Source organism: Pygoscelis adeliae, unplaced genomic scaffold, assembly GCF_000699105.1.
Source record: "Pygoscelis adeliae isolate BGI_AS28 unplaced genomic scaffold, ASM69910v1 Scaffold538, whole genome shotgun sequence".
Classification (NCBI taxonomy): Eukaryota; Metazoa; Chordata; class Aves; order Sphenisciformes; family Spheniscidae; genus Pygoscelis; species Pygoscelis adeliae.
The window spans coordinates 117258-131122 of record NW_008825318.1 but is presented as its reverse complement, the minus strand read 5'-3'; the positions used below and the strand labels follow the sequence as shown (position 1 = coordinate 131122).

The following is a 13865-nucleotide window of genomic DNA, read 5'->3' as shown; positions in this document are numbered from 1 at the left end:
CAAACAAAACAAGAGCAAAAAGTTAAGGTACAGGAAACCTGCTCTTGGAGCAGCCAAAATTCTAGGTTTGACTTCATGCTGAACTTCGTCCTAGCCATGATGAAACTCCAGGCCTCCAAGTGGGATGAATCGGTGCTCACAGAGATGCATAAGTCTCACTGTCTAACTGAAAAGGCCTGTTTTAAATCCTGTTTTCCAGTGTGTAAGCATGCTGAATTTTGGTTCAGCTTCTAAAAACAGACCATCATTCTGTGTCTCCTAGGAGCATGGGTGCCCCAGAAATGCAGTGTCAGAAGAAAGACAGCTAGCACAAGGGATTAGAGCAAATCTGTGCAAAGCCTAAATACAGGCAGAGAAAAGAAAGCTCAAACTCTTCCCATATCTTAGAGGACATGGAGATGTGGATCCCTGCATTTATATGGAAGCAGCCTGTATGTCTGCCACAGTTGCCTAGCCTTCCAAGACAGCGACAATTTGGCAGGGGAGAGGAACTCACCACTTTCCTGGTCCAAATCCAGAATGTAGGTGCCTGCTTGCTTAATGATTCCCTTGGCCATCACCTGAAAGGAAAGAGAAACCCTGCTGTGATTGAGGTTATGCATGAGCCAAAACTTAAAGAGGGGGAACCTGGGAGGAGAGCAACTGAGCTGTATGTCTGCTGCTTGCACCCTGCTCAGCTGCTCTATACCTCCCTGTAGCAGAATCCCAGTGCTCACCCAGGGGGCACTGGGACATCCTTACTCTTCTGTTCCTAAGCCAGACCCTCCTTTTTGTGGGAAAAGAACATATGAATGATGATGGGAAAGTGTTTAAAGCCTACTGCCACAAACCACAATTTCCATCTCCAGCCCCGCTATAATTACCAGTGACAACCTCACTGTATGGCAGGTGCAAGCTTACCAGGTAGTAAAAGACAATTTTCTTCTGCTCTCCTATGGCCTCTGGAGTAAGGATATAGTGCACGCGGACCTCTGTGGAGGAGCCACAGCTGAGTGTCTCAGACTTGGGCTCAATTTTGAGGAAGCTATTACTAGGAGAGTAAAAGCGCTTTAGTTGGAGATAGCTGCCTTCATAATGTGGAACAACCCAGGAATGGTCACGGCAGTAGGGATGTACTTTATGAGTTGCCTGGAAAAGGAGAAAATACACACATAGATCCTCGAACACAGGTGGCTGAACTGGAGCCAAAATTCATGGCCTAGTGTTAAAGGTTTGGTATTTTTTGTATTTAAGTAACAAGGTAGTCTACAAAAAAAACCCATGAGTTTGGAAAATGCGAAACAGGGTGGTGGTATCTTTAGCAAATCATTGGGAATGATCTCACTCCCAGAGAAGCTGGAGTTTGTCTCAAACAAGCTGAATCATATCAGTAGTTTGTATCACCTCAAGGGCTTTTTACCCTAATACTTTGCCCTCTCTAATATCCTGTTAGCTTAAAAGAGAAGAGAAGCTGATTTTCATTTTTCTTCTCATTATTGGTGCTGGAGAAGGGATAGCGCTGTTCAGTTTAGAGATTACTAGTGCCAAGATCAAGCTAAGGATGCTATGGAAAAGGAGGAAAAGTCTCCACCTGAGAATTCAAAACCTAAATTGAATAGAAGTTTAGGAGCTGAGAGAGTCCAGGTCTTCTTAAAAATGAGAGCAAGGGGAAGATATTTCACATTTAGAAGGGTACTACTTCAGCATTTCATGTGCCTCACAGGCCCTTATTTCCTTATCTTCCTCACTATACTTGGGAATTCTTGCCTTTTCTTTACCCTGCAAAATTCTGAAAACTTCAAGCACCTAGTGGTAGCTTCTGGATAATTTTTAATGGTTTTAATCTGTAACAAGAGAATCGCAGGGAGAAGAGCAAATATAATTCTAGACAATCTGCCCTATTCCAGGGTGAGATATTATGAAATGTGTGTATTACACACATATTGCATTTTCCACTAACAAAAGGATGCTCAGCAGCTCTTATTTTTCCCAGATAATCAAATTCCACACTAGGGAGAGAATTTCTGTGAATGGTTCATATTCTTTTTCTCTTTATGGCAGGGAAAAGAAAAAAAAAGAAAAAAATAAGGAGGACGGCTTAGAAACTCAGAATGCTAAATTAAATCCTGAGAGCTGCAGATTGCCTTAACTGACCACAAAGGATATTTAGATGAGATACTTGGGAAATCATTTAATTGAAAAGACAGTAAAGCACTAGCAGCACTCCACCATGGAAGTTAGACCCACCCTTGAAACAGATTTGTCTAGGTAGGGCTGGTGATCCCTTGGAGCAGAATGGACTGTTATGATCTCTTGATGTTCCTTCTAACACTATATTGCTATTGCCAAGCAGAAATCAAATACTTACAAGCTAAGTGCAATTGTGACATGGCAACCTGGTTTGTTGTACGGCTATTTCCACCACACTGATGTCAAGGTTGGCACAAACAACCAGGAACAAGAAGGTAAGTGCTTTTGCATATGTAGTAGAAACTTCAGAGGTACTCCCCTTCCAGCCCTGTGGGTCACTTCATGACCTCCTCTCCTGCAGGACTCACCCTAATTCCAACAGAATGAAAGTACAACATGGAAGTGTTCAGGGCAAATCGTGCTCTGCCCTCTTCATTTGTTGTGTAGTTGGTTTCCTGGTCTCCTTGGAGAGAAATCCTCACAATTTCATTGGCGATTGGAGCACCAGATCCATCCACTAGTTTCACCTGGAGGAGCAAAAACAGTACAGTATAGAAGGAAAGGAATGCCTGTCACCTGAACAGACTGATAGACCACCAAGCTAAGGATGTTGGACTCATGTAGACAAGGAAGCCTCCACTGCACTTTACATGTGCATCATCTATCTCTTTCAGAGAGAGCTGCAAACTTTCTGAATCTTATTTCTTTGGCCCTTTCTTATCTCCACCTCTGGGTCAGAGGAGTTGACATGGAGATTGACATGCACTCACACCCCTTAGGCCTCCTATTATTAAACAGGAGGCTGGAAAAACAGAATTTTACTTGACTGGAGAAGCAGAAGCACGAGGACAGAGGGGTAAACAGGATGAGGGCTGTGGTCTCTGCTGCTGTTCCCTGGTTTGAGAGTCTGCAGAGGAGAGGAGGCCCACAGGGATTAGCAGCACCAAGGTCCAGCATCTTTGCAGAGCAGGGCATGTATCTGTCCAGGAGGTTCAGTAGCGTGATCGTTTGGCACTCATGGCATTCCATTCTCATGGTTTCCGTACCTGCCCAAAGAAGGGGATTCCAGGTTTGTAGTGGGAGTCTGAATGCTCAAAGGTGATTTTGCTAATGGTGGTTGTGATCTCAGAAAAGCTTGTTCCAATCAACTCCACTCCTGCAGGAAGAAGCACAGAGAATTAATTTGTCTCTGCCTGACCAGAATTATAGAATCATAGAATAGAATAGTTTGGGTTGGAAGGGACCTCTAAAGGTCATCTAGTCCAACCCCCCTGCCGTGGGCACGGACATCTTCAACTAGATCAGGTTGCTCAGAGCCCTGTCCAACCTGACCTTGAATGTTTCCAGGCATGGGGCATCCACCACCTCTCTGGGCAACCTGTGCCAGTGTTTCACCACCCTCAGCGTAAAAAATTTCTTCCTTATATCTAGTCTAAATCTACGCCCCTTTAGTTTAAAGCCATTCCCCCTTGTCCTGTCGCAACAGGCCCTGCTAAAAAGTTTGCCACCATCTTTTTTATAAGCCACCTTTAAGTACTGATAGGCTGCAATAAGGTCTCCCCAGAGCCTTCTCTTCTCCAGGCTGAACAACCCCAACCCTCTCAGCCTTTCTTAATAGGAGAGGTGTTTCATCCCCCTGATCATTTTTGTGGCCCTCTTCTCGACCCGCTCCAACAGGTCCATGTCTTTCTTATGCTGAGGGCTTCAGAGCTGGACGCAGTACTCCAGGTGGGGTCTCACCAGAGCAGAGTAGAGGGGCAGAATTATCTTCCTCGACCTGCTGGCCACGCTTCTTTTGATGCAGCCCAGGATAAATTACTTTTAATCCAGGCCAAGCCTCCTTTGCTGGACAAGCAATTTTGTTGATGCTCCTGGCCTCCAGGTAGGAAAACTTTAGGATTTCAGAAAAGCAAGAGTCTGCTTTTCTCCCTCATTCCTACTTGGCAGGCCACTCTGCTGGTCTCTCCTGGGCTTTTCGATCCAGATGATTCATACCTGTCTCCTCCTCTTTAATTTTAGCCTCCACATGGAGCTTATTCTCATATCCACTTCTCTTGAGCTGGAATAACTTGGTCTTTACCATTTCAGAAATGCAGCCATAGTTGTCTGTCTGTTGGAGGAAAACAAACAAGACCATTATAGTCTCATTTGTATAATGTTTATCCAACTTCATGAATCCATCACTGTGCGTTGCTCTGAACTGGAAGAGAAGCCCATAAACTCACAGATCATTCCCTCTGTTGTTTTTATCAAAACTGGAAAAGCACATAAATAACTTGGCAAGGAGCATTTTGAAGTACTTGCAGCAACATCAGAGCAAAGAGTTTGCAACCTAGAAGATTTTTGTGTATGTGTGTGTGAAGTTTGAAATTCCAAACACTTGATACAGAAGCACAGGGAATTATTCAAGTGTATGCCACAGAGGAGTTGTTTGCCAGGCATCAGGCACATTAGAATATAGCTGCTGACTTAAAATGCAGAAGCCGCATGAGCGATACATAAACCAAAGCCTGTGTATGTGCAGAAAGAAGATGACAGCTGGAAAAGTATTTCCAAAGCTTGCCACCTCTCTTTAGCATCTTCAAGGCAGGTCTCCACAGAAAAGGGAAGAGATGGCTGGAACAGAGGTTAGCACCACAGTGTTCGTATTTTCTTTTAGCATGGGTAACAACAGCAATGGCAGAGGCAATTGTGGGTATCGTACTATAGCGGACGCCAAGGACCGTAAGCATGCCTTCTGCTTGCTTTCTTGTCCTGGCATATTTCCACAATTGCTGCTACTCCAGCTTCTGTCAATTAAGCTAGCACTGTTGCACCTGTCCATGCTCCAAACATCATTCAGTTTTGCTCTTGTAGACTTGCCCATCTGAAGAGTGAAAAAAGTGATTTTTTTTTTTCTGTCTGTCTTAACCGCTGCTGCTAAATCCATATTCCTTTCCTTCTTGCACAAACTGCATCACCCCTCCCCTGGTTTCTGCTCCTTTCCTGCTTCTAACACCAACTTCTGATCCAACACACTGTCTCTAGCGTAAACCAACTCCAACTCTGCTCTCATCGCTCATGCCTTTTCTATCTCACTCCTCTCTTATATTCTCTACACGCCATCTGACCTTTTTTTTTGTTTCTTTCATCTCTTCCTCCTCCATCAGCTTCTTGCCTTTACACACATCTTTCTCACTGCACAGACCTTCCCATTGTTTTTACCTTTCACTTTTCACCTTGCATCCAATCTTCTCTCCTTCTTCAGGCTTCCTTAAAATATATGGAGTCTCTCCCCTCTTCACACTCATGCTTGTACATACTCCGTCAGAGGAAGCCTGTGCCTACAAGGCATGCTCAATAAATCACACTTTCTCCTATCACTTTACCTACAAGAGTAATCATGGCTCACCTGTCCAGAGAACTCGTCGCACACTGCCTTAGCCTCTTCACCATAGCAGGCGGTGTCTGCGTGTTCAAACTTCCGGCAGACACGGAAGCTCACGAGGCCAGGAACAGGCTTCCCAAATGTGTATCTACCAGCAGGGAGGATTGAAAGAAAAACACAGCCTTTAGGAATGTAAGAGGGATGGAGAAAAATGACTAGCTCACCCCTAGTGGAGCCAGGACTCTTCCCTAGAGGTGCCTCCAGGATACAGCAGGGTCATCACAGGAAATAAAAAGCAGAAAGAAATTTGGTAACATTTTAGGATCAAGCTCGGCAATGGGGGCAGGAGCACTGAATCTTATTGCATCCCTAGGAATAACACACAAGTCTGCAGAAATCATTTACCCTAATGCCGATTTAGTTGAGACTACCCCTCACCTTGGAGAACATGTTGCAAGTATCTACCCCACCGCACAATTTTGATGGAACTGGTTTGTCTATGTATGTGCTCTGGGTCTTTTGGCTTGTTCTTCAGCCTGAGTCGTAGCTCTTCCTGCAGGATGCGTGGAACATGCCATGCAGAATCAAATGAGGTGGCCCAAAGGAAAGAGGGCAGCTGCATCACTTATGGTTTCCTCTCAGCGATGACAAGCAGAAGCCACAGTTAAAACATAATTCCCAGGTAAACTAAACTGAAGACCTCTTCCCTAGCACTGCAGCTGGTCTTAAATCTTCTATGGCTCAAAAAATATGCAAAAAAAACCCTCCCAAAAAACAGAACAACAATATGTTTCTACATGTTATGTACAAAGTGCCCCAAGCAATATTTGTTGCCTTTTGTCTAATGGTACATGTAGTCTGTTTGGTCCTGGGACCCCAAAAGGATTGAGAAATATAATGAAGTATCATATCTCAGTCTCCCAACTGGACTTTCAGCAGCAGCTGAAGAAAAACCTGAAACCAAGAAGGACTTGAAAGAATGACACTCACAGACCACAAACTGTCACCTTCAGCTTCTCATCAAGAATGGTGATCACCTTGGGCATTTTCACTGTTACTTCGAATTTTGGCAGCACTGCAGCAGAACCAAAGGAAAACAGTCTATGTGGTGGGGAATAACATAAGAATGAGACATGAAGGCTGCTCAAAGGCTGTTCTTACAAATGTCCTGAAAGCCTTTTGCATCTAAATGGTCAAATTTTAGAGGCTTCTGTTTACCTGCACATCCCACTGAGGTCAATGAAAACCACAGGCACTCAGCCAACCACTGTGCCAGGTAGGACGACAGGATTATTATACCAGCTATTAAAATACAGCAGCTTGTTAGATAACACATGGGTTATCAGTCCTACAGCAGTAGGATACAGTAAAATAGAGTGCTAAGTCAATAGAGGTCTCCCACAAACATACAGAGCTGGGACTGCAGCCTGGTCTCTGCATTTCCAAAGCACGTAGGTCTTTCCAATTCGCAAAATACGAAGACCCCATAGCTTCCCTGGTGACTTAGCACAGGGTGACATCACATCCAAACCCAGCTGCAGGAGGCAAAATGGATGGTGACTGTCTTGGGAGAACTAGGAGGGATTCAGGGCACAGGAACAGTCTTGCAATTGAAAGATGTCAAAGGACTTCCAGACTCATCTTCCAGAACTCATCTCTGCTGCATGAGCCAGATCACATCAGACCATGTAACAAGGGCTGCAGCTGGCTTGCTGGGGTGGAAAGCTATGTTGGTTGCAATCATGCATGGGTGTGTATTGGGGTACCATTTTCTAGCCAAGCAGATGGAACTGGCATAGGGGTGAGAGTACCAGAGAGAGGTTAAGGCACTAAGACGTAATGTGAGCTACGGGCTTAGCTTGTGGGGGAGGACAGGCAAGATCTGAATTTACAGACAGCCCCAGCTTACACCAAAAGGTCAGGACTTTGGGCCTCAGGCAGGGGAGACCCAGACTCATAGCATGACACTTGACAGGTGTGTAGCCATCTGGAGATGAGGCTGTGGCCTTAAGTCACCTCTGAAAGGAGGTGACACTTGTAGTTGCCAGCACAGACTGATCCAAGCACACTTGCTCCTCCTGATGGGAGCCTTGCTGAGGTGGGGAGTCAGAAGAGCTGCACTGCATGGCCTGGGGTTTAGGGAGGAGTGGAGAAAGGTTGCTCAAGTCCTTCAGTCTTCACTCCTCAGAAAGGGATGATGCTTGGGAGGGAGAGGACACACAGACATTTTTCCAGCCATGCTGGACATCCTGGTCAGGTCTACCATCCTGTTCAATTAAGCTTTCATGCCCCATGGGACTAGTTGTTAGGAACTTGAAACCGCAGTGACAGTTACCATACTCCTCCACAGAGAAAGGATGCCGAATTGTTGTCCCAGAGACCTTCTGTGCCACCACTGTGTAGGTCCCTTGCATAGGTTCAGAGGTGAGGTTGAAGAACAGCTGGATTAACCCTCCCTTTAACTCTGCCTTTGCCCACTGGTACAGACGGTTTTTCTTTGGGTCCTACAGATAATGAGACCACAACGACATTGTGAGAACAGTGGGAGTCTGCAATGAGAACGAAAAAGCACCAGCAAAAGCAGTGAGGGGAGGCCCAGCCCCAGTGTTTCAGGAGGCTGCAGGGTAGGAGTGGGGGGCACTAACAGAGTTGTGTGGGGAGTCCAGGGCTGCACAACAGAAGGAGCTGTAACCTGGGCCTAGACTACATGGTTGCCACCATATGAGTTAAAGCTCTGTATATTCAAATTAATATTATGGACCTGCTTAATAAATAAGAATGACAAGAATCATCTTGAGGCAACTGGTAGTTATGCTGCCCAGGTTGAGGTGTGATAGATGTGAACATGAATTGAATGTTTGTACATACCTCAATATAGACCAGCGGAAACTAGAAAGAGAAGAAAGGAAACAGCATATTTAGAACGCACATTTAGACAGAGTGCAAGCAACACAGTCAAATGACCAGGGCTATGACCATGTTTCAGGGAACAAGCTGATCACCCAATGGGATAAGGAAGTCCCTGGTATGGAACAACAGAGCATTCTGAGGTACATCAAGATGGGGGGGCAATCCTTTGTCTCAGGCAGAAAAGTCAGCTGAAATTACTAACTCTGTATGGTCTGCAGTACTAAGAGCAGGTGTACACTGTGATCATGCAGATTTGCTTGCTGCTGGGGTGTTTACACCAGCACCGTTCATTTGAAGTTTGTCAAACCTTTCCAAGAAAGCAGAAAGCAGCCCTATGCAGAAATCTGAAGAACAGATCCTGTTAACAAGATCTGAGGTAACCCAGGAATTGCACAACTATCTCTATGTACTGAGAGCTATCCCCAAAAGACACTTCTTTCCTTCCTTTCCCCATATAGACAACTTAAGGCCAAATAACTACTGAAAAGGAAGTATCATACTTACCACCTCGTTCAAGGGACGGAAGTCTTTATCCAGAGAAACAATTCTGAACAGGACTGATGGAGAAAGGCAGACAGTGAGATTCCACAGTGCAGTCACCAACCAGAAAACATCAGTTGCAAAAACAAGTGGTACAACAGAGAACAGAGATGTTCTCTTCTGAAGAAATTCCATTCACTAGAAAGCTAAGGCATGCTAGAAGGTTACCCATGTAACAAATTACATGAATAAGAGGATGTTAAGAGCAAATCCGCAGCAGTGTGAACATCTTCCTGATCATGGGCATCAGGGCCTCATTAATCAGGACCAAAGTTAAATTTAAGTTGCCTTTGTCTACTTTGCAAGGATACATTTTTACATTGGAATTCACATGGGTCTTCTAATTTTGTTATAACTAGAGTGACTTCTTAGGAAGGATGAATGCAAGCAAATTACTTCAGCACTTGGCTGCAAGTTTGTGTTGGCTCTGGATGGATAAAGAATTCAGTGTCCCTTTTAGGAAATTAGTTCCTGTCCAGGCCAAATTTAGGAGATCAATGGCCCAGAAGAAATAAATGGCTTATATAGTTCTCTCTGTCTTCATTGAGCAAAATCAGCTGCTGCTTTGAAAGCTATTTCATGACTTATTCTGAATTTTGGCCCTGTTCTCTATAGGACAAATATCCAGTCTTTCTCTGATTTTAATGCGGACCCTAACTGCATGGACCACAACAACAGAGCCCACAGTGAAAGAGGGAGTGTGTGCAGGTGCCCCAGTTGCATGCATGTATCTTAAGGTTCCCCACATTGTTCCCATATGAAGCATTAAAAACATAAGCCTCAGCCACGAGACTGCTGTTCTGACCCCCGGTCGACAACTGGCCAGCACAGTCCAACAGTTTTAGTACATATTTTTGCTTCAAATGCAAGTCTCCACCCCTTCCCTGGTACCTGTCTGTCCGGGCTTGTAGATGGGTTTGTCTGTCTGGACGAAGACCAAGCTCTCAGAATTCTTGACCAGCACCGACTTGCGGCTCCTGAACTGCAGTGTTGCCCCCTTCACTGTCACAGTGAGAAATGTGACTGGTGACTGGCTATTTGATTTTGGAAGCTGGAGAGTAAGAAGGCAACTATGTTACAAACCACCTTTAAAGGCTTCCTGAACTGAACTTCATGAAATAAGAGATCTAATATAATCCTGACGGACCCAATGCAGAGGTGAGGGAAACTATAATCAGGAACAAGAGACTGATCTTTACTTGTCCCATATTCCTACTTATTCCTACTGCTGTGCAGTGATTGTGCAAGTATTGTGCAGCAAACTCCCAGCTCTGCCACCCAATAAAAGACAATTCTTACTGCCCTGACCAAATTCTTACTGACCAAAACCTTTCTGTCCTTTTCCTTTTGACATTCACAAGGGCAATGGAATAGTCTCCCTTCTCTTGCAGATAATGTCCCTTTTCCTTTTCCAAACCAGACATGCCAAATCTCTATACATTTCTCTCCAAGTGACAAAATTCAATCTTCAGCCTATATCTGACAAACCCAGACACAGATGCCAACCTGTTCAGTGTCCTGAAGGCCAGTTCTTCAGCCTTCAGGCCAAAGACGTAATCTGCGCTCTGAGCCAGATGACCAACTTTCCCAGTTGCCTATGACTTGTTATAGTCCCTGGGACTATCAATTACGTTAAGCTATGAATTTCCTGCTTCGTTCTCTTTTTCAGACAGAGGCAATCACAGCTCTGTGTTCTCACATTAATTCAGTGTACTATATCCACAAGGCAAAAAGTATCTGAGGTCTAAAAGCTCTACCCCAATTTGAAGGCACTCAAGTGACAATCTGTGGCTGTTGAAGGATGATGTGGAGAGCCATTTGAAGAAGCTGTTCACCGAACAGCCATCAGGAGCGTCAATACTAAAACCTCTTCTTTCTCCTGGCCTCTCCTCCCCCTGTCCTAGAGAGGGGCTGGCTTTCCAGGATTCAGCATTTCCCATTCAGGTAGCATGCTAAGGAGATCTCACCAGTGAGAGGGTGTTGAGGATGGACACGAACACACCTTTGGCCAAGAGGGAAGTGAATACCTACACAGTGTTACTCTGTTCATTATTATTCAGTGCCCTTACAGTTTATCCCTGGCACAAGGGATCATCCCACAAGGATGAGATACTCACAGAGAAAGGGATGCAGGTGAACACGTCCTTCTCCGACACCACGTCATCAATCAAGCTCCTGTTTTCCCCTTGATACTCGAGTGTGGCACTCAGTGTCACAGACTCATTCAGGTGGGTCAGCTGAACACAGACTTTCTCAGGAGAATCAGTGTGTATCAGAAAGGGCAGTAGCACCATATACTGCCTAGGAACAGGGGAGAAGGATAGGTCAGAGGAGCAGGAACAGGTAACAGGAGCTATACAGAAAGAGCAAATAAACCAATCTGATGACTACAGTCTTCACTGTACAGGGAGAGATGCATTTTCTAGGAGTGTAACAAGCATGTCTGTAACAGCAGGGGAAAGCAGAGAGGCTGGTCTCAAAAGTAAAATACCACAGGAAATCCTCAATGCAAATGTCTGGAAGGGATATATTTTTCTAGGTTCTGGCACAACAGCAGCACTTCCTCCTGGGACCCTGAATAACACCAGTAGGGAAGAGTCAATTGTCAGCTTTGCTAGACACTGTTAGTAGGATTCAGGAGCCACACAAGTGCCGGTACCTAGTGAATAAACGCCATCGACTACACGCCGCAAACCGTTTGTAGCACTACTTGCATTCCTCGCAGGGACCCAAAACTGCCACAGCGTGGTGCCAGATCTTAAGCAAAAAACACTGGAGCAAATTGTAGTTTTTCAGGGAAGCAAGCCCCTCTGGCTCAGCCCGAGCAGGGGGTCCCTGCCCGGCCCCACGCAGCCACCTTCCCAGTGGAGCAACGTGCTGGTGGTGTCTCCGTGCCCAGCACTGCATCTGGGAATAAAACCTGATCCGCCTAATGACAACAGTGCTCCCTTTTGGGTGGGCAAGGACTGGCCTCTGGCAGACATCCCCAGAACAGCAAGCAGCTGGGAAAAGAGCCCTTAAAACCTCAGCAGTAAGGAAGGGCATTGCCTTTAGTGGTAGGGGACGCTCTGACACCTTTATGTCCATCAGTTGGTCTGCAGGGAGAAAGCTCTGACCCCTCAGATCCCAACCTTGCTGTCTGCTTACCCTGCATTTGATGAAAGCGCTGCAGCACAGCCTTGCTTTGCTGAGGAGAAGACATTGCCAAAAAGCCAAAGAAGAAAGTCTCTGGAATGTCAGGACCCCTTATGCGCTGCTCCTGCCATACACCTACACACATGCACACAACACACACTCCCTTCACATACAAACAGGGCAAAAGGGGGTGAAGAAAGGATGCAGCACAATATACCCTCACAGACCTTAACAGTCACAGCCTTACAGTGCCACATAACCCTTAGTGAGAAGGGAATTTTCATTCCATTGGCTGAGTTGAAAAAATGTGAATTAAAAAATAAAGCCATTTCTGGTCATGCCAGATCTGTTATTTGTTCATTTTTTCCTCATTATCAATCAAAAAACCACTCCCATCTCTTGGGCATTCCAACCTGGGAGTAGGGTAGTCAACCCAAAATGAAACCTTTCATTGTCTTTTCAAAAAAGTCTGTCTCTTAAGAAAAACTGAATGTGTAAACAGTTATAAAAAGTTGCCTTTTAAGTAAAGAACCAATTCTGTGCAGAAAATTTTGTTGAAATGCTGTCAATTCTCTGAAGCAGCAAAAGGTATTCTCATAGACCTTTCCCTCTTTTTTCTTTTTTTTTTCCTTTTTTTTTCCCCCTGAAATTTTACTGATATCTCAATTTCAGAGACTGTTTTGGGTCCCCCTGAAACACTAGAGTTGCTGTTTGTAGAAGACACTTTACCCAGCCCTGGTGTCTTTATTCCTGTGTAAAATAAAGTAGGCAGAAAATAAGAGACAAAGCAACAGACACAGGAACACAACCCAGGTCTCCTGCCTGCCCAGAGAACCCCCTGTGTAGCTTACGGTTCTGTGGCGGGCGAGGTGTCTCCAGGAAGGAAGAAGAGGAGAAGGAGGAAGATGTTTGGTTTGATGAGCACCCTGTCCTTCCCCATGGTGCAGAGCAGGACGTGATGAGTCAAGCAGACACACAGCCTGGTCCGGTGCTGCTTGTACTACCCCTCCGCTCTCCGAGTCAACCCCTTTATACTCTCCTCTGCAAACAGCCCAGGGGCTGGAGGAGATAAGGGCTGGGGGCCAGGGCCCATCCGGAAATGGGGAGAGGCGGTAAGGAGGAGCTGGAACCAGCAGCTCTGAGTCCGGGCAGAAGGCCAGGCGCTGAGGGGGAGAGGGAGGGGAGGGTGCCCAGCAGGCTGGAGCTGTCTCTCTTTTGGGGCAGGGCAGCAGGCAACGGAAGAAAGATGGTAGCTAAAGAAAAGAAGGGCTAACAGCAGAGGATAAGGGGAAGACCTTCATTTCTGGTGGGGCTCCCTGTATGGAGCTGGCCATGGCGCTGGTCACGGAGGCTGCTGGAGCAGCAGGAGCAGTCTGATTTCCTTCCAACTGGGAGCAGGAGATTGAGCTAGGGTTTGGGAAACAAGAGTGGGTGTGCCTAACCCCCACTCGTGGGCAGGATCTGAATAACAGGGAATGCAAATGCTGAAAATCTTCCCCCTCCATCCACCCTGCTCTCTTGTGCTCTCCATTCCTGGTCCCACCAGGGCTAATGCCGGGAAAAGAGGCCAGACAGTGCCTGGACAATCAAGTCATCTAAGATAATCTGACCTTCACCCTGACAGAAACAGGGACAGTGACATGATGGGAAGCTGCCAAAAGTTCAACCCATTAACAGCATGTAACACATTAACCAGTTCCCCAGAGCAGCAGCCGCCCTCACACAGCAGAACAGACGTGGCCTG

The 13865-nt window shown here is 45.8% G+C and overlaps 1 protein-coding gene across 1 annotated transcript in view; it reads right to left on the bottom strand.

Moving 5' to 3' along the window:
* A2M (alpha-2-macroglobulin) overlaps positions 1–13061 on the bottom strand; it is a 31305-nt gene extending 18244 nt beyond the window's left edge. The window contains exons 1-13 of the mRNA XM_009330277.1: positions 12973–13061; positions 11104–11287; positions 9878–10037; positions 8951–9003; positions 8405–8425; positions 7872–8040; positions 6527–6611; positions 5561–5684; positions 4165–4279; positions 3216–3325; positions 2538–2696; positions 901–1128; positions 497–560 (exon numbers count right to left, since the gene is read on the bottom strand). Coding sequence (XP_009328552.1) covers positions 497–560; positions 901–1128; positions 2538–2696; positions 3216–3325; positions 4165–4279; positions 5561–5684; positions 6527–6611; positions 7872–8040; positions 8405–8425; positions 8951–9003; positions 9878–10037; positions 11104–11287; positions 12973–13061 — 1561 coding nt within the window. The remainder of the gene's footprint in view (positions 1–496; positions 561–900; positions 1129–2537; positions 2697–3215; positions 3326–4164; positions 4280–5560; positions 5685–6526; positions 6612–7871; positions 8041–8404; positions 8426–8950; positions 9004–9877; positions 10038–11103; positions 11288–12972) is intronic.
* Positions 13062–13865: the final 804 nt, after the last annotated feature.